Here is a 23,655-nt window from a genome sequence, read left to right on the forward strand (position 1 = left end):
GACAGGGGACAGTACTCATGATATATTGTTGAGTGAAAGGGGCAAGACGCAGCTATTTTTACTGAGAGTGATCCTGTGAAAGGAAAGACCAGTCAAGCTGCAGGGGGCTACAGTCCAGCAATAAATGCTGCGTGTGTGTGTGTGTGTGTGTGTGTGTGTGTATGTATAGGGCAAGGGGTCAGGGAGTAAAGAAACTGCATGTCTTCGATGTATCCTAGCACTGAGAGAACGTGTGTGTTTTTAAGTGCCCACATTCTGGGGTGGTGGTGGATGTTATATGTATATACGTGATATGGAAAACCAGGGTTTGACTGTGTATCAGTGTCAATTTTGATCTCTCCCATGAACATTTGAAATGTGCTGGATATGTCGAGCTCCACACCAACATTAAATCCAGACCTTTTCCTCTAGATTTTCTCAGTGGTTGTCTGTAGTAGGAGAGGAGGGAACTTTTTGTTTGTTTGTTTTACAATTGCCAGACTTTTAAGAATGCAAATACATTGCTTTAGTAGCCAGAGGAGCTGGATTATGCACGTTGTGCTGTGCTAAGAAGTGTCGATGTTCTTCCAAGGGTGGTGTGGACCCACCAAAGAAGAATTTTAAGTAGGAGAATGACACAGTTGTCTTGACAAGAACACACGCTAGAACCTTGATCAAAGTAGCTGACACTTTTGATCTCAGGGATAATAAAATCTACCTTGTAGCGTTGTAAGGGGGAAATTCAGTAGGATGGATGATCCTTTTTTGCAAGCTGAAGTTACAAAATAATGTAACTGTATTCTGAAATTGTCAATAAGGAAAAAAGTTAACTTTTTCAGACAGGAGAAATGACTTAATTGAAGAAAGTGAGATAATGTCATTTATCAATTTGGATTTATAACCATACAGTAATTCTCTCATTTTCTATCATTGAGCTTAAAGACGTCCTATCTTGCCGGCTTTTTGTTTCTGTCCATACTAACTACGCCATCTTGTTAGTCATTCATAAACTTCAACCCAGTGATCAGAATCTCTTTCCTTGTTCATGGCGTATGACAGATTTCGACCTCAGAGACACATGCCATTGAGGCTTTTAGGGGGAGTTGGGCGGGGGAATTGCTGGGGGGCGCTCAGTGTGTGAAAGTTCGTTTTGCAAGCATTTTATCTTCTGTGATGAGAGGTCTTTCTGGCTGCTTGACCTCTCAAAATGATTCTTTCATTTGGCCATTATAAAATGTACTTCACTGCTTACATTCATTCTTTATGCAGATTTCCCAGAATTATTTAGAAAAAGCAAGCTGGTTTTCTCATGTTTTACATGCTGTGTTTAAGATACTGAGTATTGGCGTCCCATCTAAATTAGTTACTACCTACCTCAAATTAAGAAGGCTGGTGGCGTTCCGAAAGCCTGCTGGCGTTTGCAGCTCTTCAAGCACACAGCTGACCCCTAGTGACTGAAGAGGGAACGTGGAAGAGCAGAGAACAGGAGGGCTGAGACAGAGTCAGGGCGAGGCGGTGCGGCTGTTTGCCCTCTGCCTAGAGGTGGAGGACTTTTTCTCCTGTGAATTGGTGAAAGGATGCTTTCACGACAGTGGCTACAGCTGTGGAATATCTGAAAGAGGCTGCTGAGGGGAATGAAAATACTGCTGCTCCCGGGAATCAAAGAAATGTCGACATCTCTGATGGGCCGTGTGTACGTGGTTTTTAAGTGGTTTTGGCAGAGGGAGCTTTTGTGACTGTAGACGTCAGTTTCTGAGGGTGAAGGGGGCCCCCCGAGAACTAAGTGGACCTCTCACCTCATCCAGAGTCTGTTCCTTCCAGGCAGTCTGCGTTGTGCCCCCAAGTTCTGGGGAGTCCAGGTGAAGAAACAGCTGTGTCAGGACTTGCTTAGATCTCTGCTGGATGTGCAGCGAGTGGGCAGTGCGTGGCGCCTGTGGGTGGCCTGCTTTTTGTGTCAGTGACCTCTGACAATGAGAAAGCAAATCCAGTTCAATTTGGAAATGTGTACATATTGTTTCAGATGAGCCTTTCTGTTTACTTCTCTTCTTCTCTCTTTAGATAAAGAAGAAGCAACAGGATGTGGTTAGATTTCTGGAAGCCAACAAGATAGAGTTTGAGGAGGTGGATATCACAATGTCAGAAGAACAGAGGCAATGGATGTACAAGAACATCCCCCCGGAAAAGAAGCCCGCTCAGGGCAACCCTCTGCCACCTCAGATATTTAATGGTGACCGCTACTGTGGAGTAAGTGCACATTTGTCATCACACTGTTTCTTTTCATGGCTCAAATCACAGTCACCTAGAGTGCTGGTGGGGTTTTTTCCATGAGGCTGGTGACCTCTTCATCCCGTGCCTGTTCAGGTCCACAGATCTAACAGAGGGTGAAGTCAAGAGGGGACATGAGTCCAGGTCACGGACTATGTGGATGTGAGCACATGCGTGTCTGTCAGTCTTCCTGTCTCTCTGCTTTGGAAAGGGAGTGGGGAGGGAAGCTGTGTGTGTGTGTTTATGGTGTTCTAAATTTTAAAGCATACTTTTTGATTAACACATTTTGAGGAGGCAGAGTAGAAGGGGTAATTATGCTAGAATCTTTTGCTCTATATGGTATAAAAAAACTGCTAATAGCTGATTATAAACAAGAATTTCATTTTTTTAATGATAATAAGCCAGATGGATCATTCTGAGCATCTAAAATATATTAGTTGCCTTCCTGCTATATGAAGCATGTGGGAAGATAAAGTCACTTTTGTCTGATTATTTATTTTCCTTCTCACTCTTTAGGTTAAGAAAAAAAAATTGAGGGGCCGGCCTGGTAGCGCATGGTTAAGTTTGTGCGTTCCGCTTCAGCAGCCCAGGGTTCACAGGTTCGGATCCTGGGCGCAGACCTAGCACCACTCATCAGGCCATGCTGAGGTGGCGTCCTACATAAAAAGAAAATAGAGGAAGATGGGCATAGATGTTAGCTCAGGGCCAAGCTTCCTCACACACACAAATAAATAAATAAATAGAGAAACTTCTCTCCAACGAGTAAGTTAGGATTTGCTTTTGCCACAGCTCTGTCTAAGTTGGTGTTTATTTTGGGACCTGGACTCCAGTTCTTTAAGGATGGCCTGGAGAAGGAGAAGGGGCTACAGCGCTGGGGTGTGTGAGATGAAATGAATAGCTAGGCTGTCATTAGAGTGGAGGAAAGGGATCACAGAGTGCTTTTGGCAGCTTGAGAGGAAATGCTTCCCTTCCTCTATGTATGAGGGAGAATGAGTTGTTGGATCATAAGGCCAAAGAGATTGTGCGGAGACCTTACGTCCAGTGTCGTGAGGAGAATCCTGAACGTGGCGTTAGACATAGGTTTGAGTTCTGTACACCTTCATGTTGGCTGGGATGCCTTTGGAAAATCACTTACCTCTTTAAGCCTCAATTTTCTCATCTTTAAGCAAGGGATGATATTATCTATCTTACTTCATGGGATTATTTGTGACTGTTTCTAAAGTATTTTTGGGGTAGATTGTTATATAGAAGTAAAGGTGGTTATTTTTGTGGAATTTTTTATGTCATGATCTCATATTTTATTAGGGGAGTATGTGGACCAAGGGTGTATCCCATTCATGATCACAGGCTGTAGAAGATACACTGTTGTGCCGGTAGACAAAATGAGGTAACAGTTGAAAATGTTTGTAAACTGTGCAGTTCAAAATAAAGTAAAGGTGTGAGTCAAATAGCACTAGCAGGCTTAAAACAAAAATCCAGCAGTTTTCCATTGCTCAGGCTTTGCAGGTATGAAGATGCCTTTATTCTAGTCTTATCGTTGAGTGGTAGTTTGGCTGGGTATAGAATTCTGGGGTGGAAGGAATCTTGATGGTATTGCTTCGTCATCATCCAGTTTCCAGTACTGCAGCTGAGAAGTCTAATGCCATTTTTCTTGATCTTTTCTATGTTTTCATCAGTTTCTTCTGTGCAAGTTTTAAAGATCTCTCATTCATATGTGTGTCCTAACATTTTTTGGTAAATTACCATGATGTAAGCTGCTTTTCATTCACTGTGCTCAGTGCTCATTAGGTCCTTATAATTTAAAAATTATGTGATTGAATTATCAAATATGTTTATATTATTTTCTTTGAAAATTTTCTCCCTGCTTTCTTCTGTGTGCTCTCTCTCTGTAGTACCTATTAGTTTGAATATTGGACTTCTTATTTTTTTTGTATTGTCCGCTTCTCTAACTTTTTGTTGTACTTTCTGGGAGATTTCTTTAACTTAGCTCTGAATCTTTTCATTCAATTTCTTTATGTCATCTTTTTTTTTCCTCCTTCTTTCTGATTTTTTTCTTTTAATAATCTTGTGCTTTTATGAGATGAATGCAAGATCTTAGCTCAATGGAGGCATTAAATATGATTTCTTTGAAGTTGTCTTCTTTTACCAGTATTGTCCCTGTTTCCACTAATTTCCTTTTTTTTACTTTATTTTGATCTTTCCTTCCAAGTGTGGTGGGCTTTCCTCGGTTCTCTGGTGATCCTTGTCTTGTTTATTTAAGAGGTGAGGCACTACAAAGCAACTTAGAAGCTGTGTGTGCCCATACAGGCTTGAAGGCTCGTTTCCCAGTGGGCTTTGCTGTGGGATGACAGGGTAGCCTGCTAGTTTCTCGTTACTGATACTGCTAGCAGTATCTGTAGGTCTTTTCTCAGGTGATGGTTTAATTTTTCCAGAGAATGACCCTTTATTCTCTTGCATTGGGAATATCAGCCTGGCTGCTGGAGTTCTGGCCCTGTGGGTGCGAGAACTGGAGGGTCTTACTCTGTCATGCACATTTTCACTTCGTGTCCCTGTTCTCACTCCTACTCCCTTCAACGCTGGTGTTTATCAGTTTGTTGCTTCCCAGAGGTCATGTCTATGAACAGTGTACCTTCCAGCTCCTTTAGGGAGAGCAAGGTAACCTGGAGTCCAGCTGCTGTTCATGTAGGCTTGTGAACGGTCTCTGTTGTCTGCCTTTGCCCACTCACCCCACCTTCACAAGAGCCTCCAGGTCCTCGTGTTTTCTGGGGGCCCTGCAGCTTGTTTCTTGTTGATGCTGCCTCTGCAGACACTGAGGTTTGACCGTCCTTTGCCATGTAACGTCCCTCATTGTTTTCTGCCCACTTTCTGTATATGTTGTGGTTCAGGGCTGTAGATGTCTCCTAGGTTTATAAAAAGAAAGAAATGGAGTTTCTGGTTTTATAAAAAAATCCTTATTGTTTTGTTAACTTTCAAGAGAAAGTAAGTAGAGACATCCTTGCTCTATCATGATGAAAGCAGAAGTCTTCAGAGCCCTTTGAATAGGGGAATGTACTGGATGAATGAAAGAATGTAATGTTGTGAAAAAAAGTTAATCCGGTTTTATTTCCACCTCTTTATGACTTTCTAAATCTGTATATATCTTTGCCCTGTGGAGTCTATGGAAATTTTTCAGATAGACTGTCTGGGAGCTGGCTAGAGGCTTACATATTGATTAAACTGTGCTAGATAAATGGCATCTTCTCTGCTTGAGTGGGGTTAGTCCCCTGGGGATGGTGACAGTCGTGCTGGTGTGTGCACTCTCGAGTCTGTTCTGGCAGGAGTGTTGAAGACAGTATCTGCTCTTATCAAGGTCAAGTAAATTCAACTTTGACAAAAGCAAAAGCATTAGAGGGCAACTAACGATGGCCTCATTCCTTTCACCTGCTCCTCTGCATCTTGCTGTCTTTACCCAGTGCTAGTTCATGAGTGGCCTTATCTGGTTGGATATAAGCTGTGGAAACCTGCCACATTGCAACTGACAGGATCCAGGAAGCATGAAGATCCTCCTATTTCCTGGAATTGCTTGGAAACTTATTACTGTATTTTAAACTGGAAGCGCTAGGCGTGTGAGACATAAAGAGCTGCTAAACTACGTGGTAAGCAGTGTGGACAATTGTCTTCTCTGTCTCCCTTAGCATTTGAAGATCCTGCCTATTGGGAGGAATTCCCCCACTGAATGGAAGCTCCCTGGCATGCCCAGTCAGAGTCGCCGTGCCCCTGCCCCTGCCGCCCCCCGCCTGTAGAATTTTAACATTGAGGGGATGATGCAGAAACACACGATCAGTTGGAGGGTGGCAGTAAGTGTCCGGGGGTGATGGCACCAGGCATAGCTGTGGCTGGTGTCCTAATGACAGCCTGGGGTCTGGCCTGGGTGTGTTCTTGTCTACCCAGACACAGAAAGTCCTCCTCTTTTCTGAACTTGTCCTTCAGCTTTAATGTGGATTCTGTGAGCTCCCCACTAGACCTCCATAAATTCCTTTCCTTTTAAGTTGCCAGTGTCCATTTCAGGTGTCTGTAGTCAAGAACCCAAATGGGCACAGACTGGTTGTCCTTGTGGTATCCCTGGCACGTCTTACCATGAGCAAGATTCTTCTCTGGAAATGGGGTCCGAAAGGAAAACATCCCAACACCTAGGCTTTTCTGATGGGTTTTACAGTCTGCTTTGGATTTTAGAAAGCCCTTTAGACCTGTCCTTGTGTTCAAGGTTTAAAGTTTATGCTTTCTCTGTCGACCTGGCATGTGTGGAATACCAGAAATGAAAATGCACACATCTCCACAAAAGGAAAATATTTACTCCCTTTTGATTTCTTTCCTCCCTCCCTATTCAGCAAAAAAGTGATTTGGATTTCTTTATATATTTTTCTTGTTTTCTATTAAAAAGTTTTTATTGTGATAAAAACACGTATTATAAAATTTACTGTCTTAACCACTTTTAAATGTACAATTCAGTAGTGTGACATGTATTCACATTGTTGTCAAGCGGATCTCCAGAGCTTTTTCATCTTGCGGAATTGAATTCTGTACCCATTAAACAGCTCCTGTTTGTCCCCTCTCCCCAGGCCCTGAGAACTAGCATCCTTCTTTCTGAATTTGAGTACTCTGGATACCTCATAGAAGTGGAGTCACGCAGTACTTGTCCTTCTGTGAGTGGCTTATTCGCTTAGCATAATGTCCTCAGGGTTCCTTCATGTAGTATGTCTTAGTCCATTAAAGCTGCTGTAATGAAATACCACAGACTAGGAGGCTTACAGACAACAGAAGTTTATTCTCACAGTTCTGGAGGCTGGAAGTCCGAGATCAGGGTGCCAGCACGGGCAGGTTCTGGCGAGAGCCCTCTTCTGGCTGCAGACTGCCACCTTTCTGCGGTGTCCTCGAGTGGTGGAAGAGGCAGCAGAGCTCTCTCACGCCTCTTTATGAGGGTGTTAATCTCATCCGTGAGGGCTCTGCTCTCATAACTTAACCACCTCCCGAAAGCCTTTGGGCGTCAGGACTTCAACCTGTGAGTTTTGATGGGATGCAAACATTCAGCCTGTAGCATTGAAGCATGTGACGAGATTTCCTTCCTTTTTAAGGCTTCCATTGCGTTAATATAGCGCGTTTTGTTTATCCATTCATGTGTCAATGGATGATGGGTTGTTTCCACCTCTTGCTATTGTGAATAGCGCTGCTATGAACATGGGTTTGCAAATATCGCTTCAAGATCCTGCTTTCAACTTCTTTGGCTATAAAGATAGAGGTGGGATTGCCGCATCGTATGGTCGTTCTGTTTAAATTTCTTGGGGAACCTCTGTACTGTTTTTCGCAGTGTTTGCACCATCTTACAGTCCCACCAACAGTACGCAAGGGTTCCAACCTCTCCACATCCCCACCAACACTTACTTTTTGTGTTTTGTTTTGAGAGTAGCTATCCTAATGGGTGTGAGGTGATGTCTCACTGTGGTTTTGATTTGCATTTCTCTGGTGATTAGTGATTTTGAGCATCTCACATGCTTGTTGTCCATTTGTCTATCATGTTTGGAGAAATGTCTATTCAAGTTCTTTGCCCATTTTTTAATCAGGTTATTTCATTTTTTGTTTTTGAGTTGTAAGAGTTCTTTGTATAGTCTGGATATTAACTGCTTATCAGTTACCTAATTTGCAAATATTTTCTCCCATTCTTAGGTTGTTGCCTGTCACTCTGTTGATTGTATGCTTTGGTGAAGAAGTTTTTAAGTTTGTTGGAATCCTATTTGTCTATTTTTGCTTCTGTTGCCTGTGCTTTTGGATTCATAGCCAAGAAATCAGTTCTTGCCAAATACAGTGTCAAGAAGCTTTTCTCCTATGCTTTCTTCTAGGAGTTTTTTAGTTTTGGGTCTTATGTTTAGGTCTTTAATTTATTTTTAGTTAATTTTTGTATCTGGTGCAAGATAAGGGTGTGACTTCCTTCTTTTGCATGTGGATATCTGGTTTTCCTAGCATCATTTGTTGAAGACACTGTCCTTTCCCCATTGAGCGGTCTTAGCACCTTTGTTGTAGGTCATTTGACCATAGATGTAAGGGTTTGTTTTTTGGGGGGGACTTTCTGTTGGTCTGTGTGTCTGTCTTTATGCCAGTACTACACTGTTTTGATTACTGTAGCTTTGTAATATGTTTTGAAACCAGGAAGTGTGAGCCCTCCACCTTTGTCCTTTTTCAAATTTGTTTTGGTTATTTGGGGTCCCTTGAGATTCTGTATGAATTTTAGGATGATTTTTTTTTCTGTTTATGCAAAAAATGCCATTGAGATTTTGATAGGAATTGTATTGAATCTTTAGATGGCGTTGGGTAGCATTGACATCTTAGCAATATTAAGTCTTTCAGTCCATGAACATGGGATGTCTATTTATTTGTGTCTCCAATCATTTCTTTCAGCAATGCTTTGTAGCTTTTAGTGTACAAGTCTTTTACCAGCTTGGTTAGGTTTATTCCAAAGTATTTTATTCTTTTTGGTACTATTGTAAATAGATTATTTTCTTAATTTCCTTTTCCAATTGTTCATTATTAGTGCATAGAAACACAAGTGATTTTTATATGTTGTTTTTTTGTCTTGCAACTTGTCTGAATTAATTTATTAATTCTTTTATTTTTTAAAAGATACTGGTAGACAGAATTGAGAATGCAGTCAAGTTTCATTTGCCTGGGGTCACATTAACCAGTTTGTGGATTAACCATCAAGAGGGAAAAAAACAGTGACGAGTCGGTGCAGGTTTGGCCAAGGCTAACAGTTGGGCCTTGGGTGAAGGTGGGGAGAGAGATGGACTGAGGTGGCACGTGTGGCTGGAGTTACTCATGTAAAGCCCCGCCTTATTAATGAAGAGAAAACAGCTCAGTTGAGAGAGAGATGGCAGACTATTTTATTTTTAGTTGACTTTTCATCTGTTTTTTTAATTGAGTTCATAATAGTTTACATCAATGTGAGATTTCAGTTGTACATTATTTCTTGTCTGTCACCACGTAAGTGCATTCCTTCACCCCCCTGTGCCCACCATTCATGCTTCCCCTGGTAACCACTGAACTGTTTTCTTTGTCCGTGGGTTCATTCATATTCCACATGTGAGTGAAATCATATGGTGTTTTTCTTTCTCAGTCTGGCTTATTTCGCTTAGCATAATTCCCTCTAGGTCCTCCCATGTTGTTTCAAATGGGATGAATTTGTCTTTTTTTATGGCTGAGTAGTATTCCATTGTATATGTATACCACATCTTCTTTATCCAATCATCAGTCGCTGGGCACTTGGATTGCTTCCATGTCTTGGCTATTGTGAATAGTGCTACAGTGACATAGGGGTGCATATGTTACTTTGGATTGTTGATTTCAAATTGTTTGGGTAGATACCCAGTAGTGGGATAACTGGGTTGAATGATAATTGTATTTTTAGTTTTTTGAGGAATCTCCATACTGTTTTCCCTAGTGTCTGCACTAGTTTGCAATTGCACCAGCAGTGTATGAGGGTTCCCTTTTTTCCACACCCTCTCCAACATTTGTTATTTTTAGTCTTAGTGATTATAGCCATTTTAACAGGCATAAGGTGGTATCTTAGTGTATTTTTGATTTGCATTTCCCTGATGATTAGTGATGTTGAACATCTTTTCCTGTGTTTATTGGCCATCTGTATATCTTCTTTGGAAAAAAGTCTATTCATATCCTCTGCCCATTTTTTGTTTGGGCTGTTTGCTTTTTTATTGTTCAGTTGTGTGAGTTCCTTATATGTTATGGAGATTAACTCCTTGTCAGATGTGTGATTTTCAAATATGTTCTCCCAGTTGGTGGGTTGTCTCTTTGTTTTGATTCTAGTTCCTTTTGCTTTGCAGAAGCTCTTTAGTCTGATGAACTCCCACTTTTTTTTTTTTTTCTTTTGTTTTCCTTGTCTGAGAAGACATGGTATTTGAAAAGATCCTTTTTAGTTTGACGTCAAACAGTGTACTACCTATATTATCTTCCAGGAGTTATCTTCAAGTCTTTGATCCATTTTGAGTTTATGTTTGTGTATGACATGAAATAATGGTCTACCTTCATTCTTTTGCGTGCCACTGTCCAGTTTTCCCAACACCACTTATTAAAGAGACTGTCTCTTCTCCATTGTATGTTCTTGGCACCTTTTTGAAGATTAGCTGTCCATAGATGTGTGGTTTTATTTCTGGGCTTTCAGTTCTGCTCCATTGATCTGAGTGTCTGTTTTGTACCAGTACCATGCTGTTTTGATCACTATGGCTTTGTAGTACATTTTGAAGTCAGGGATTGTGATACTTCCAGCTTTGTTCTTTTTCTCAGTTTACTTTAGCCATTTGGGGTCTTTGGTTGCCCCATATGAATTTTGGGATTCTTTGTTCTATTTCAGTGAAGAATGTCCTTGGGATTCTGATTAGGATTGCATTGAATCTGTAGATTGCTTTGGGTAGTATGGACCTTTTAACTATGTTTATTCTTCCAATCCATGTGTATGGAATCTCTTTGCATCTCTTTATTTCATTATCAATTTGTTTTAGTAATGTCTTATAGTTTTTGTTATATAAGTCCTTCACCTCTTTGGTTAAATTTATTTCTAGGTACTTTATTCTTTTAGTTGTAACTGTAAATGGAATTGTATTCTCTTTTTGTAAGTTCATTATTGGAGTGTAGAAAAGCAGCTGATTTTTGTAAGTTGATTTTGGACCATGCAACTTTATTGTAGTTGTTAATTACTTCTATTAGTTTTCCGATAAATTCTTTGGCGTTTTCTGTATATAAGATCACGTAATCTGCAAACAGTGTTTCACTTCTTCACTCCCTATTTGGATTCCTTTTATTCCCTTCTCTAGCTTAATTGCTCTGGCCAAAACCTCTAGTACTATGTTGAATAAGAGTGGTGAGAGTGGGCACCTTGTCTTGTTCCTGTTCTCAGGGGGATGGCGTTCAGTTTTTGCCCATTGAGTATGATGTTTGCTGTGGGTTTGTCATATATGGGCTTTATTATGTTGAAGTAATTTCCTTCTATCCTCATTTTGTTAAGAGTTTTTATCATAAATGGCTGTTGGATCTTATTGAATGCTTTCTCTGCATCTATTGAGATGATCATGTGGTTTTTATTCCTCAATTTGTTGATGTGGTGTGTCACGTTGATTGATTTGCGGATGTTGAACGATCCCTGTGTCCCGGGTATAAATCCCACTTGATCATGATGTACGATCTTTTTGATGTATTGCTGAATTTGGGTTGCCAGAATTTTGTTGAGGATTTTCGCATCTATGTTCATCAGCAATATTGGCCTGTAGTTTTCCTTCTTTGTGTTGTCCTTGTCAGGCTGTGGTATCAGAGTGATGTTGGCCTCGTAGAATGTGTTAGGAAGTGTTCCGTCTTCCCTAATTTTTTGGAATAGATTGAGAAGGATAGGTATTAAATCCTCTGTGAATGTTTGGTAGAATTCCCCAGGGAAGCTGTCTGGTCCTGAGGTTTTATTCTTTGGTGATGCTTTTGATTACTGTTTCAGTCTCTTTGCTTGTGATTGGTCTATTCACATTGTCCGTTTCTTCTTGATTCAGCTTTGGGAGGTTGTAAGAGTCTAACAGTTTATCCATTTCCTCTAGATTATCCATTTTGTTGGCACATAGCTTTTCATAGTATTCTCTTATAATCCGTTGTGTTTCTGTGGTCTCCATTGTTATTTCTCCTCTTTCATTTCTAATTTTGTTTATCTGAGCTATCTCTCTTTTGTTCTTTGTAAGTCTGGCTAGGAGTTTGTCAGTTTTATTTATCTTCTCAAAAAACCAGCTTTTGTTTCATTGATCCTTTCTATTGCCTTTTTTGTTTCAATTGCATTTATTTCTGCTCTGATTTTTTTTTTTTTTTACTATTTCTCTCCTTCTGCTGACTTTGGGCTTTGGTTGTTCTTCTTTTTCTAATTCAGTTAGGTGTAATTTAAGATTGCTTATTTGGGATTTTTCTTGTTTGTTAAGATGTGCCTGTATTGCAATGAATATCCCTCTTAATACAGCTTTTGCTGCATCCCAAATGAGTTGGTATGGTATGTTATCATTTTCATTTGTCTCCAGATAATTTTCTGATTTCTCCTTTAATTTCTTCAATGATCCATTGCTTGTTCAGTAGCATGTTGTTTAGTCTCCACATCTTTGTCCCTTTCTCAGCTTTTTTCTTGTAATTAATTTGTAACTTTATAGCATTGTGATTAGAAAAGATGCTTATTATTATTTCAGTCTTAAATTTATTGAGGCTTGCCCTGTTTCCCAACATATGGTCTCTCCTTGAGAATGTTCCACGTGCACTTGAGAAGAATGTGTATTGTGTTGTTTTTGGATGGAGTGTTCTATATATGTCTATTAAGTCCAACTGGTTTAGCTTTTCATTTAATTCCACTGTTTCCTTGTTGATTTTCTGTCTGGATGATCTATCCTTTGATGTGAGTGGAGTGTTGAGGTCCCCTACTATTATTGTGTCATTATTAATGTCTTCTTTTAGGTTTGTTAATAGTTGCTTTATGAACTTTGGTGCTTCTGTGTTGGATGCATAGATGTTTATAAGTGTTATTTTTTCACGATGGAATTTCCCTTTCATCATTATATACTGCCCCTCTTTGTCTCTCTTTACCTGTCTTATCTTGAAGTCTACTTTGTCTGATGTAAGTGTTGCAATACCTGCTTTCTTTTGTTTGCCATTAGCTTGGAGTATTGTCTTCCATCCCTTCACTCTGAGCCTGTGTTTGTCATTGGAGCTGAGATGTGTTTCCTAGAGCCAGCATATTGTTGAGTCTTGTTCTTTAATCCATCTCGCCACTCTGTCTTTTCATTGGAAAATCAATCCATTTACTTTTAGGGTGATTATTATTATTATTATTATCATTTTTGAGGAAGATTAGCCCAGAGCTAACTACTGCCAATCCTCCTCTTTTTTTTTTTATTAAGATTATGATAGTTTACAACCTTGTGAAATTTCAGTTGTACATTATTGTTAGTCATGTTGTGGGTACACCACTTCACCCTTTGTGTCCTCCCCCCACCCCCCCTTTCCCCTGGTAACCACCAATCAGTTCTCTTTGTCTATATGTTAACTTTCACCTATGAGTGGAGTCATACAGAGTTCGTCTTTCTCTGTCTGGCTTATTTCAATCCTCCTCTTTTTGCTGAGGAAGACTGGCCCTGAGCTAACATCCATGCCCATCTTTCTCTGCTCTATACATGGGACGCCTACCATAGCATGGCTTTTTGCCAAACAGTTCCATGTCCGCACCTGGGATCCGAACTGGCAAACCCCAGGCTGCCGAGAAGCGGAACGTGAGAACTTAACCGCTGCCCCACCAGGCCGGCCCCTAGGGTGATTATTGATGAATGAGGGCTTAATGCTGTCATTTTATCACTTGTTTCCTAGTTTTCCTGCATTTCCTTTGTTTCTCGTCCTGTGTGTTTTGGTCTGCCCATTGAATTATGTAGTTGTTTATGATGTGTTTCTTTGTTTTGTTCTTATGTATTATTTGTGTCTCTGTTCTGCTTTTTTGTTTAGTGGTTACCATGAGGTTTGTATTCAGAATCTCATCTATAGGATAGTCCATTTTCTGATGGCCTCTTATTTCCTTAGTCTAAATCGATTCAGTCCCTCTCCTCCTCCCCTCCTAAGTTGTTGTTCTCATATCTTATTCCATCTTGTTTTGTGAGTTTGTGGTTAAACTGACAGGATTATATTTGGTTTTGGTTTTTTCCTTCCCTTTATCTTTAATGCTATACTTGAGTATTTGCTATCCTATTATGATTCTGTCTACTTATTTATCTCCTTACTCTGTATTTTGTGACCCCTTTCTCCTTTTTTTCCCCCCAGATATGAGGGCCTTCTTGTGATTCTGTCTACCTATTTATCTCCTTACTCTGTATTTTGTGACCCCTTTCTCCCTTTTTTTGCCCCCCAGGTATGAGGGCCTTCTTGAGGATTTCTTGTAGGGGGCATCTTGTGGCTACAAAGTCCTTTAGTTTTTGTTTGGGAAAGTTTTTATTTCTCCCTCATATCTGAAGGATATTTTTGCTGGATAGAGTATTCTTGGCTGAAGATTTTTGTCTTTAAAAGATTTGAATATGTCGTTCCATTCTCTCCTAGCTTGTAAGGTTTCTGCAGAGAAATCCACTGAAAGCCTGATAGGGGATCCTTGGTAGGTTATTTTCTTCTGCCTTGCTGTCCTGGGTATTCTTTCTTTGTCATTCATTTTTGCCAGTTTTACTACTATATGCCTTGCAGTAGGTCTTTTTGCATTGACAAATCTAGGAGGTCTGGAAGCCTCTTCCTCACTAATTTCCATCTCTTTCCCTAGGTTTGGAAAGTTCTCTCATATTATTTCTTTGAACATACTTTCTGCTCCATTCTCCTTCTCTTCTCCTTCTTGAATACCTATAATTTTTATATTGCATTTCCTCATTGAGTCAGATATTTCTCAGAGACTTTTTTCATTTCTTTTTAGTTTTAGTTCTCTCTCCTTCTCTGTCTGGAGCATTTCAACATGTCTGTCTTTGATTATGCTGATACTCTCCTCTATGATGTTCCCTTGAACAGTTCAGGGACTCCGTATTTTGTTTTATCTCTTCCATTTTGTTTTCCATCTCTAGTATCTCTGATTGATTCTTCTTTATAGTGTCAATGTCTTCAGTGGAGTAGCTCCTCAACTCGTTGAATTGTTTCTCTACGTTCTCTTTTACCTCATTGAGATTTTGATGATAGCTATTTTGAATTCATGGTCATCTAGATTACATATTTCTGTGTCCTCAGTAATGAGTTCTGGGTACTTGTTTTCTCTCTGGTCTCGAGATTTGATGTAGTGTCTGGTATTGCTAGAGCTGGGTTGGGTCTTATGCATTTTGATATTATTTGATTGAAGTTACTGCCTCTCGCCACTGGGTGGGGGTCGAGAGCCACATATTCTGAGCCCTCTGCTTTCAGCCCAGATCCCAGGCAGTGGAGCGGGCATGCAGCAAGTGGGGGAGGGGCACTGTCTCCTGCCTGCTCTCCCTATCTGGTCTCCTGGCATGTTGACTTGATGAGGTCACCCCCTGCTAAAGATTTCACCCCATTAAAGGGCTTCCCTCTAGGCTGCAAGGGACCTAGGGAGTCCTTGATGTTCCTGTGAATGAGTGTCCCCTCCCCCATTCCCTCACAGAGACGCCCATGGTGACTGATTGCAGTCTTTAGGGGAGGGAGCGAAGTTCTCTCTTACCCTGTTCCAGCTCTTCTGAGGGGGGCTCCAGCCTCTCCGCCCTCCTTCATATGGCTTCATGTCTCTCTGATGTTTTTGCCTTGTGTTAGGATGTCCTCTGTTGGAGTGTGGATGCCCCTTTTTGTTGTATGTTGCAGGGGAGAGAATCCTGGGCTAGTTCACTTCGCCATGATGCTGACGTGACTCTGATGGCAGACTGCTTTTATGAAAAATAACCTTTTGATCATTTTATATGAGGCAACTTATGGAAGATTATCTGTGTTTTAAAACTATTAAATTTTTTTTTTCACACTTTCAGATGATGGTTGTAGAATGTTAAATTTGAACCTAAACATTGGGTTTATTGCAACCAAATAAGGTTACGTTAAAGCTATTGACTCGTTTTGTTTAAGTAATGATTTGGGGGCCAACTATGACTGCTGTTCCCCATTTTACCTTGGTTAATTGGAGCCTGAAAGTAGACTAGAGATGGGTTAGACTAATCTTCACGAGGTGCAGACAGGCTAAACGACCAGCAGTGGTTCTTTGTGGCATCTCCTCTCCTTTTCTTTCTTTCCCATGAAAGGAGATAAGGACATGTGGTATCATCTTCTGACCATTGGTGGAGTCTCAGAAACACCCCACAAGAACTCCTAAATATGTGTAGTTACATGGTGCCCAAATACAGTGTTTATGTAAGACTTTTGAGAGGATTGTCATGGGATAATATATTTTAAGTGTGTTTGGGAATCTTTTTTGAAGCACGAAGAGCCAAATCCCTTAATTATCAGTTTTACAAATCCCTGATTCATACATAAGATCTTATTTTTTTAAAAAAGGATCATATTTATATATATGTCTCCACACATAAATATAAGAAATGATCGTCAGCCAAAGGTCTCAAAAGAAGTTGTTGGAAAAAGATATTTAAAAGTTTTCATACTGAATTGGTTATCCAACATTATTATTGTTTATTTTTTCCTCAGCACTAAAATGAATATGAAAGTAGAGAGAATTTGAAAAATGAGAATGGGAAAGAAAGGGGGAGTGATCAATTTTACCTTTAAATAAGACTGCAAACATTTGGTCTATACATGTTCTATTTTCTTACAGGTAGATTTAAATTTTTAAAATTACTTTTTTTTTTTTTTTTGAGGAAGACCAGCCCTGAGCTATCATCCACTGCCAATCCTCCTCTTTTTGCTGAGGAAGATTGGCCCTGAGCTAACATCTGTGCTCATCTTCCTCTATTTTATATGTGGGACGCCTGCCACAGCATGGCTTGATAAGCGGTGTGTAGGTCCATGCCCAGGATCTGAACCCTGGGCTGCCAAAGCAGAGTCGTGAACTTAACTGCTATGCCACTGGGCTGGCCCCTAACATCACATTTTTTGATCATACTATATATACCGTTTTGTGCTCTGCTTTCTTCTCTAACAACAATAGTTTCCATGTCATATAGACTTATTTTTTAGAGGTTATCTATTATTCCCTTGGGTAGATTATTATAATTAACTGAATCATTCCCCCACTGTGGGCTATTTAGTTTGTTTCCATCCACCTGAAACCATAGTTTGTAACTAGCAAGCTGTTGTGAAGAATGCATTAATTTGAATGTTATTATAGAAATTGCATTCTCATTTTAGTCTATTCCGCTCTTCTTCCATTCCTTAGAGTCATCTATCAAACAACAGAAATATTTTGGGGTAAATTGTTATCAAGATATGAAGGGTTATTGTTGGTGGCCCCAGAATCTGGGTTCAAGGTCAAGAAAAACTCATTTGGTGAAATGAAAACTAGTAAAAGTTAAAACAAGATGAGTATCTATTGTGCTGCTGGTAAAGCCAGAGTTAGCTTTCGCAGGGCTTGGGAGTGCCCAAAGTTGTAGAATAAAGACTGCCCATCTGCCCAAAGCGGCCATTTGACTTGAAGATAAGTACGTTGCAAAACATAATATGTTTTAATAGAAAAACAGACCCTGATAGATTATGGGGCAGGATGCCCAATTTCCATAAATTTTTAAGATTAAACAAGGCTTCAGAGAAATTTCACATTTGCAGGGGCTGCATCAAAATATATCCTCCAGTCAGGAGTCGGGCCACCTGGTAAATACTTTAAGCTTTGCAGGCCACTTAGTTCTCTGCTGTGTGTTCTTTTTTGTTTGATTTTTGTTTGCTTGTTTTTGTTCTATTGTCTTACCCTTTAAAGACCAATCACGAGTAAAGAAATTGAAACACTAATCAGAAAGTCCCAAGAAAGAAAAATCCATGACCAGATGGCTTCTCTGGTGAAGTCTGCTCAACATTCAAAGAAGATTTATTGCCTGTTCTTCGCAGACTTTTCTGAAAAATTGAAGTGGATGGGACACTTCCTAACTCATTGTATGAGGCCAAGATTGCTGTGATACCCAAACCAGACAAGGACAGCACAAAAAAGGAAAATCACAGGCCAATATTGTTGATGAACATAGATGCAGACGTCCTCAACAAAATATTAGCAAATGAATTACAACAATACGTTAAAAGGATCATACACCAGGATCAAGCGGGATTTATTCCAGGGATGCAGGGATGGTTCAGCATCTGCAAATCAGTCAATGTGATACACCACATTAACAAAATGAAGAATAAAAATCACATGGTCATCTCAATAAGCAGAAACTCTTGAGAGACTCAAGTGCAGAGAAAGCATTTGACAAGATCCAGCATCCATTTATGATAAGATCTCTCAATAAAATGGGTAGAAGGGGGCCAGCCCCGTGGCACAGCAGTTAAGTGTGCACGTTCTGCTTTGGTGGCCCGGGGTTCGCAGGTTCGGATCCCAGGTGCGGACATGGTACCGCTTGGCAAGCCATGCTGTGGTAGGCATCCCACATATAAAGTAGAGGAAGATGGGCACGGATGTTAGCTCAGGGCCAGCCTTCCTCAGCAAAAAGAGGAGGATTGGTGGCAGATGTTAGCTCAGGGCTAATCTTCCTCAAAAAAAAAAAAAGGGTAGAGAAGGAAAGTACCTCAACATAAGAAAGGCCATGACAAACCCACAACCAAGATCACACTCAATGATGAAAAACTGAAAGCTATTCCTCTGAGAACAAGAACAAAACAAGGATACTCACTCTCACCATTCTTATTCGACATAATACTGGATGTTTTAGCCAGAGCAATTAGGCAAGAAAAAGAAATAAAAGAGATCCAAATAGGAAAGGAGGAAGTAAAACTGTTGCTATTTGTGGATGACATGATTCTATATATAGAAAACCCTAAAGAATTCACTGAAAAACTATTAGAAATAATCAACAAATATAGTAAAGTTGCAGGGTACAAAATCAACATACAAAAATCAGTTGCATATCTATACACTGATGACAGACTAGCAGAAAGAGAAATAAAAAATAGAATCCCATTGACAGTTGCAACAAAAAGAATAAAATACCTAGGAATAAATTTAACCAAGTAGGCAAAAGACCTATACACTGAAATCTGACATTATTGAAAGAAATTGAAGAAGACATAAAGAAATGGTAAGATATTCTATGCTCATGGATTGGAAGAATAAACATAGTTAAAATGTCCATACTACTAAAGCAATCTACAGATTCAGTGCAATCCCAATCAGAATACCAATGACATCTTCACAGAAATAGAAGAAAGAATCCTAAAATTTATATGGAACAACAAAAGACCTTGAATAGCCAGGGGCCTGCCCGGTGGCACAGCAGTTAAGTTCGTGTGCTCCGCTTTGGCAGCCCAGGGTTCATGGGTTTGGATCCCAGGTGCGGACATACGAACTACTTATCAAGTCATGCTGTGTCAGGCGTCCCACATATAAAATAGAGGAAGATGGGCATAGATATTAGCTCAGGGCCAATCTTCCTCAACAAAAAGAGGAGGATTGGTGGCAGATGTTAGCTTATGGCTGGTCTTCCTCAGAAAAAAAAAAAGACCCTGAATAGCCAAAGCCATCTTGAGAAAAAAGAACACAGTTGGAGGTATCACACTCCCTGAATTCAAAATATACTGCAAAGCTATAGTAATCAAAACAGCATGGTACTGGCAGAAAAACAGACACACAGATCAATGGAACAGAATTGAGAGCCCAGAAATAAAACTTCTTATCTGTGTACAGCTAATCTTCAACAAAGAAGCCAAGAACATATAATGGAGAAAGGAAAGTTTCCTCACTAAATGGTGTTGGGAAAACTGGACAGCCAGGTACAAAAGAAAGTAGACCATTATCTTACACCATATGCAAAAATTAACTCAAAATGGATTAAAGACTTGATAGTAAGACCTGAAACCATAAAACTCCTAAAGAAAATACAGGCAGTATGCTCTTCGCTGTTGGTCTTAGCAGTATTTTTTTAATACCATGTCTACTCAGGCAAGGGAAACAAAAGAAAAAATAAGCAAATTGGACTACATCAGACTAAAAAGCTTCTGCAAGGCAAAGGAAACTGTTCGCTTGAAAAGACCAAATGGGAGAATATAGTTGCAAATCATATATCCGACAAGGGGTTAATTTCCAGAATAAGTAAAGAATTCATACAACTCAACAACGACAAAATGAACAACCCAATCAAAAATGGCAGAGGATATAAACAGACATTTTTCCAAACAAGATATACAGATGGCCAATGGGCACGTGAAGAGATGTTCAGCATCACTAATCATCAGGGAAATGCAAATCAAAACTACAGTGAGATATCACTCGCACCCATAAGTATGGCTGTAATTAACAGGACAAGAAATAACAAGTGTTGGAGAGGATGTGGAGAGAAGGGAACCCTTGTAGACTGCTGGTGGGAATGCAAACTGGTGCAGCCACTAAGGAAAACAGTATGGAGCTTTCTCAAAAAATAGAAATACCATATGACCCAGCTATTCTACTACTGGGTATTTATCCAAAGAACATGAAATGAATAATTCAAAGATTTTATGTACCCCTATGTTAATCACAGCATTATTCCCAATAGCCAAGATGTGGAAGCAACCCAAGTGCCCATTGATGGATGAATGGATAAAGGAGATGTGTCATATGTATACAATGGAATACTACTCAGCCATAAGAAAATGAAATTTTGTCATTTGCAACAACATGGATGGACTTGAGGGTATTATCCTAAGTGAAATAAGTCAGACAGAGAAAGACAAATACTGTATGATCTCACTCATATATGGAAGATAAACACATGGGTAAGGAGAGCATATTAGTGGTTGTGAGAGGGAAAGGGGTGGGTGGAGGGTTAAGGGGGAAAGGGGCACATACGTACGGTGATGGATGAAAACTAGACTATTGATGGTGAACATGATGCAGTCTGTCCAGAAACTGAAATAGAATAATGTACCCTGAAATTTGCACAACATTATAAACCAGTGTGACCTCAATAAGATAAAAATAAAGAAAGAAAAGAATATTAAAAAAAAAAGGCAACACCCTGCCTGGCTCACACACCCCTTCATAGTTTACTCCTGCTGTGGGCGGTCCATTCACCTTTCCCTTTGCCTCCTTGGCTCCTTAGTGCTCACATCGGAGAAACACAGCATCAGCTGCTTCCGCAGTCTCCTCTGTGAGAATTAAGCGTATCCTCTGGCGGAATGGAGTAGAACATATTGATGGATGGATATTTTGACCTACGTTGAAGCCTGTCTGCAGTAATTACGTGTTAATAGAACTCTGTTTAGAGGCAATAAGGAAAAAAAAAAAGGAAAGCTAAAGTCCAAACTTCTCAAGTTATCCACAGGAGGAGATGGATGTTATTATGTGGGGTTAATGGCTGCATCATCTACACCGTACTCAGGGCGAAGTGCTGAGTCTCCCCACACCCATCTTCCTCGCCTCAGTACTCAGTTGATGACCAAATCCTGTCATTTTTACCTCCTACTTAATTCTGTCCTCTGAGGAAGATCTCTCTTGCAACATGCACTTCAAACGGGCTTTGTTATTGAGCTGCTCTAATTAACTAGGACTCTGGTTATTACTCCCCCTCCCCCATGCCCAGCAAACCTGTGCTGCGTTACTGCTATTATGACTTTTCTCTCATAGAATTTTTTTCCGTGTCTTTGCCTTCAAGCAGTCTCTGAGTTCCTTGTGCTCACCCTCAGCAGGCTCTGTGGCATATTTGTCTTAGTATCTGGTACTTTTCAGAGTGCTGGGAACAGAGAACATAGCAGAATTGGTTAGATGAACAGGCGAATAGCTACACAGATGTTTGCAGCTGAGCGGGTAGCTGACTCGTTCCAATGGGTCTCGCCTTGTCAAGGTTCTGAGCATTTGCATTCCCTTTTTATTAATAAAAGCCAAAGCCAAATCTCTCAAAAGCAAGTTTGTAGAACCTTCTAAATTTTACAATGAAATCTATTTGGGAAGTCACCTCTTTTAGAAGCTCACTCATCCCACAGGTAGAATTTTTGTAGGAAACTTTTGATCTGAATTTGAAAATCTGTATTCCAAGTCCTTTGTCTAAAAGATACTTATCTAATCAAGGAGAGTCTTCTTCAGATGTTTCACTGGAAATGATCTCACATGGCGTCCTCCCAGATACTAGGAGAGGAAAGTCAGGTGGGGGAGGGGTGATATAAATTCCTCTTTATCGCTGATTGCGGATCAGCTGTATGCCCAGAAGCATACCAATTTAATTAGATATTCTTTGCAGTTTTATCTCTTCTATGTAACCCTGGTTTTTACTCTTCTGTCTATAAATGTTCAGTCTCCCATTTTCACCTTACTGCGACGTTTGCCTCAATATTCTACAGTGATGAATCCCCGAGACGTGTCTCTTTTAAAAACAATGACTTGTGCTGTGGATATTGACAACCTTCATCCAGACAGTTCCAGGCCACCGCACTTGCATGGTTGGCAGTGTATCTTAACTAATATCCAAGCTGGTGGTTTTCTTTTTGTTAAAATGTTCTCTCTTTCTGAAGTTAGTTAATGAAAAGAAAACTGTTAAGACACCAAGGCCACGTTAACATCAATGTTATGACAATAAAGCCTGTTGACAAGAGGGTCACAGTGAACAGCCAGTTTCCCTCCACCCATCTCTGTCTGCCACCTCCCCCAGCTTCCCAAAATGTGCCCTCTTCTAGGAGGTTCTGCTCTGTAGTTTCCTTAAGTTATCACCACTCTGTGTTTCGTGTACTAATATCTGTATTCCTTGCTTTTATAGTTTAGACAGTATTTGTTTTTCTTTGAAAGATGATAAGTTTGCATTCTTATAGCTTCTCTCATTCCTCTCACATTTTTATTTACACACACAGATGCACACATGTATGCACACACGTACACAGCATTGCTAAAGTTTGTCACATTCTGTTCTGTAACTATAATTATTATATATGTAAATATATATTATATTTATATTGTTACAAATATATAAATACCATTCTCTACAGAATTGTTTAGCTGTGCGAACAGTCATAGAGGAGGCTATATAATTCTGTTTTGCTAAATCCTTGTGGCTTAAAGGATAATGACACAAACGGCAATATCCAACAGATTCTCTTAATTAATTAGCCTTTTCACTTACTCCTCTGGGTATTTCTTAAAATTTTATTACTGAGGCCAGCTCCGTGGCCGAGTTCCACTGCGGCGGCCCAGGGTTCGGATCCTGGGCGCGGACATGGCACCGCTCATCAGGCCACGTTGAGGGGCGTCCCACATCCCACAACTGGAAGGACCTGCAGCTAAGATATACAACTATGTACGGGGCGGGGGGTGGGGCGTTGGGGAGATAAAGCAGAAAAATGAATTAGGAATTTAAAATCCTCATCTTTGGGCTTACTCATATTTTTGGTTTTCGGCATAAAAATTGCTGAATGAAGCTGTTTCAGACAACTCCATCTTACATTTCCTGCCAGAATTGGAACTGTCAACTATTTTTTCCTTCTGTATCAAGATTTCATAAAATAGAATATAGCATTAACAGTCCTTAACCATTTAATCAAGAAATTCTGCTAGAGGCTACCCTCAGGCTTGGAAGAAATTGTAAGAAAAGGAGCCTCTGCTCATTTTAAGCAGCAGCAGCTGCAGCAGCAGTAACTCATAGAGTCTTAAAAATAATTTTAAAAAAATTTTCTTTTGGGTAAACACAGTTTCCTTTGGCTCCTTTAGAACTGGTTGCTGCCACCATTTCTTGTGGCCTGCGTGTTGTTTTTGTTCCGTGCAGCCTCCTATTTGGATATGCCCTTGGCGTG

The 23,655-nt window shown here is 40.1% G+C and overlaps 1 protein-coding gene across 2 annotated transcripts in view; it reads left to right on the top strand.

Annotated features, from left to right (window-relative positions):
* Positions 1-23,655, top strand: part of SH3BGRL2 (SH3 domain binding glutamate rich protein like 2) — a 68,412-nt gene that overhangs the window by 32,717 nt on the left and 12,040 nt on the right. For both annotated transcript variants that reach the window (XM_023650693.2, XM_070223509.1), the window contains exon 2: positions 2,038-2,223. In XM_023650693.2, the coding sequence (XP_023506461.1) occupies positions 2,038-2,223 (186 nt within the window). The remainder of the gene's footprint in view (positions 1-2,037; positions 2,224-23,655) is intronic.

Source organism: Equus caballus, chromosome 10 (genome assembly GCF_041296265.1).
Source record: "Equus caballus isolate H_3958 breed thoroughbred chromosome 10, TB-T2T, whole genome shotgun sequence".
In the NCBI taxonomy this organism is placed as follows: Eukaryota; Metazoa; Chordata; class Mammalia; order Perissodactyla; family Equidae; genus Equus; species Equus caballus.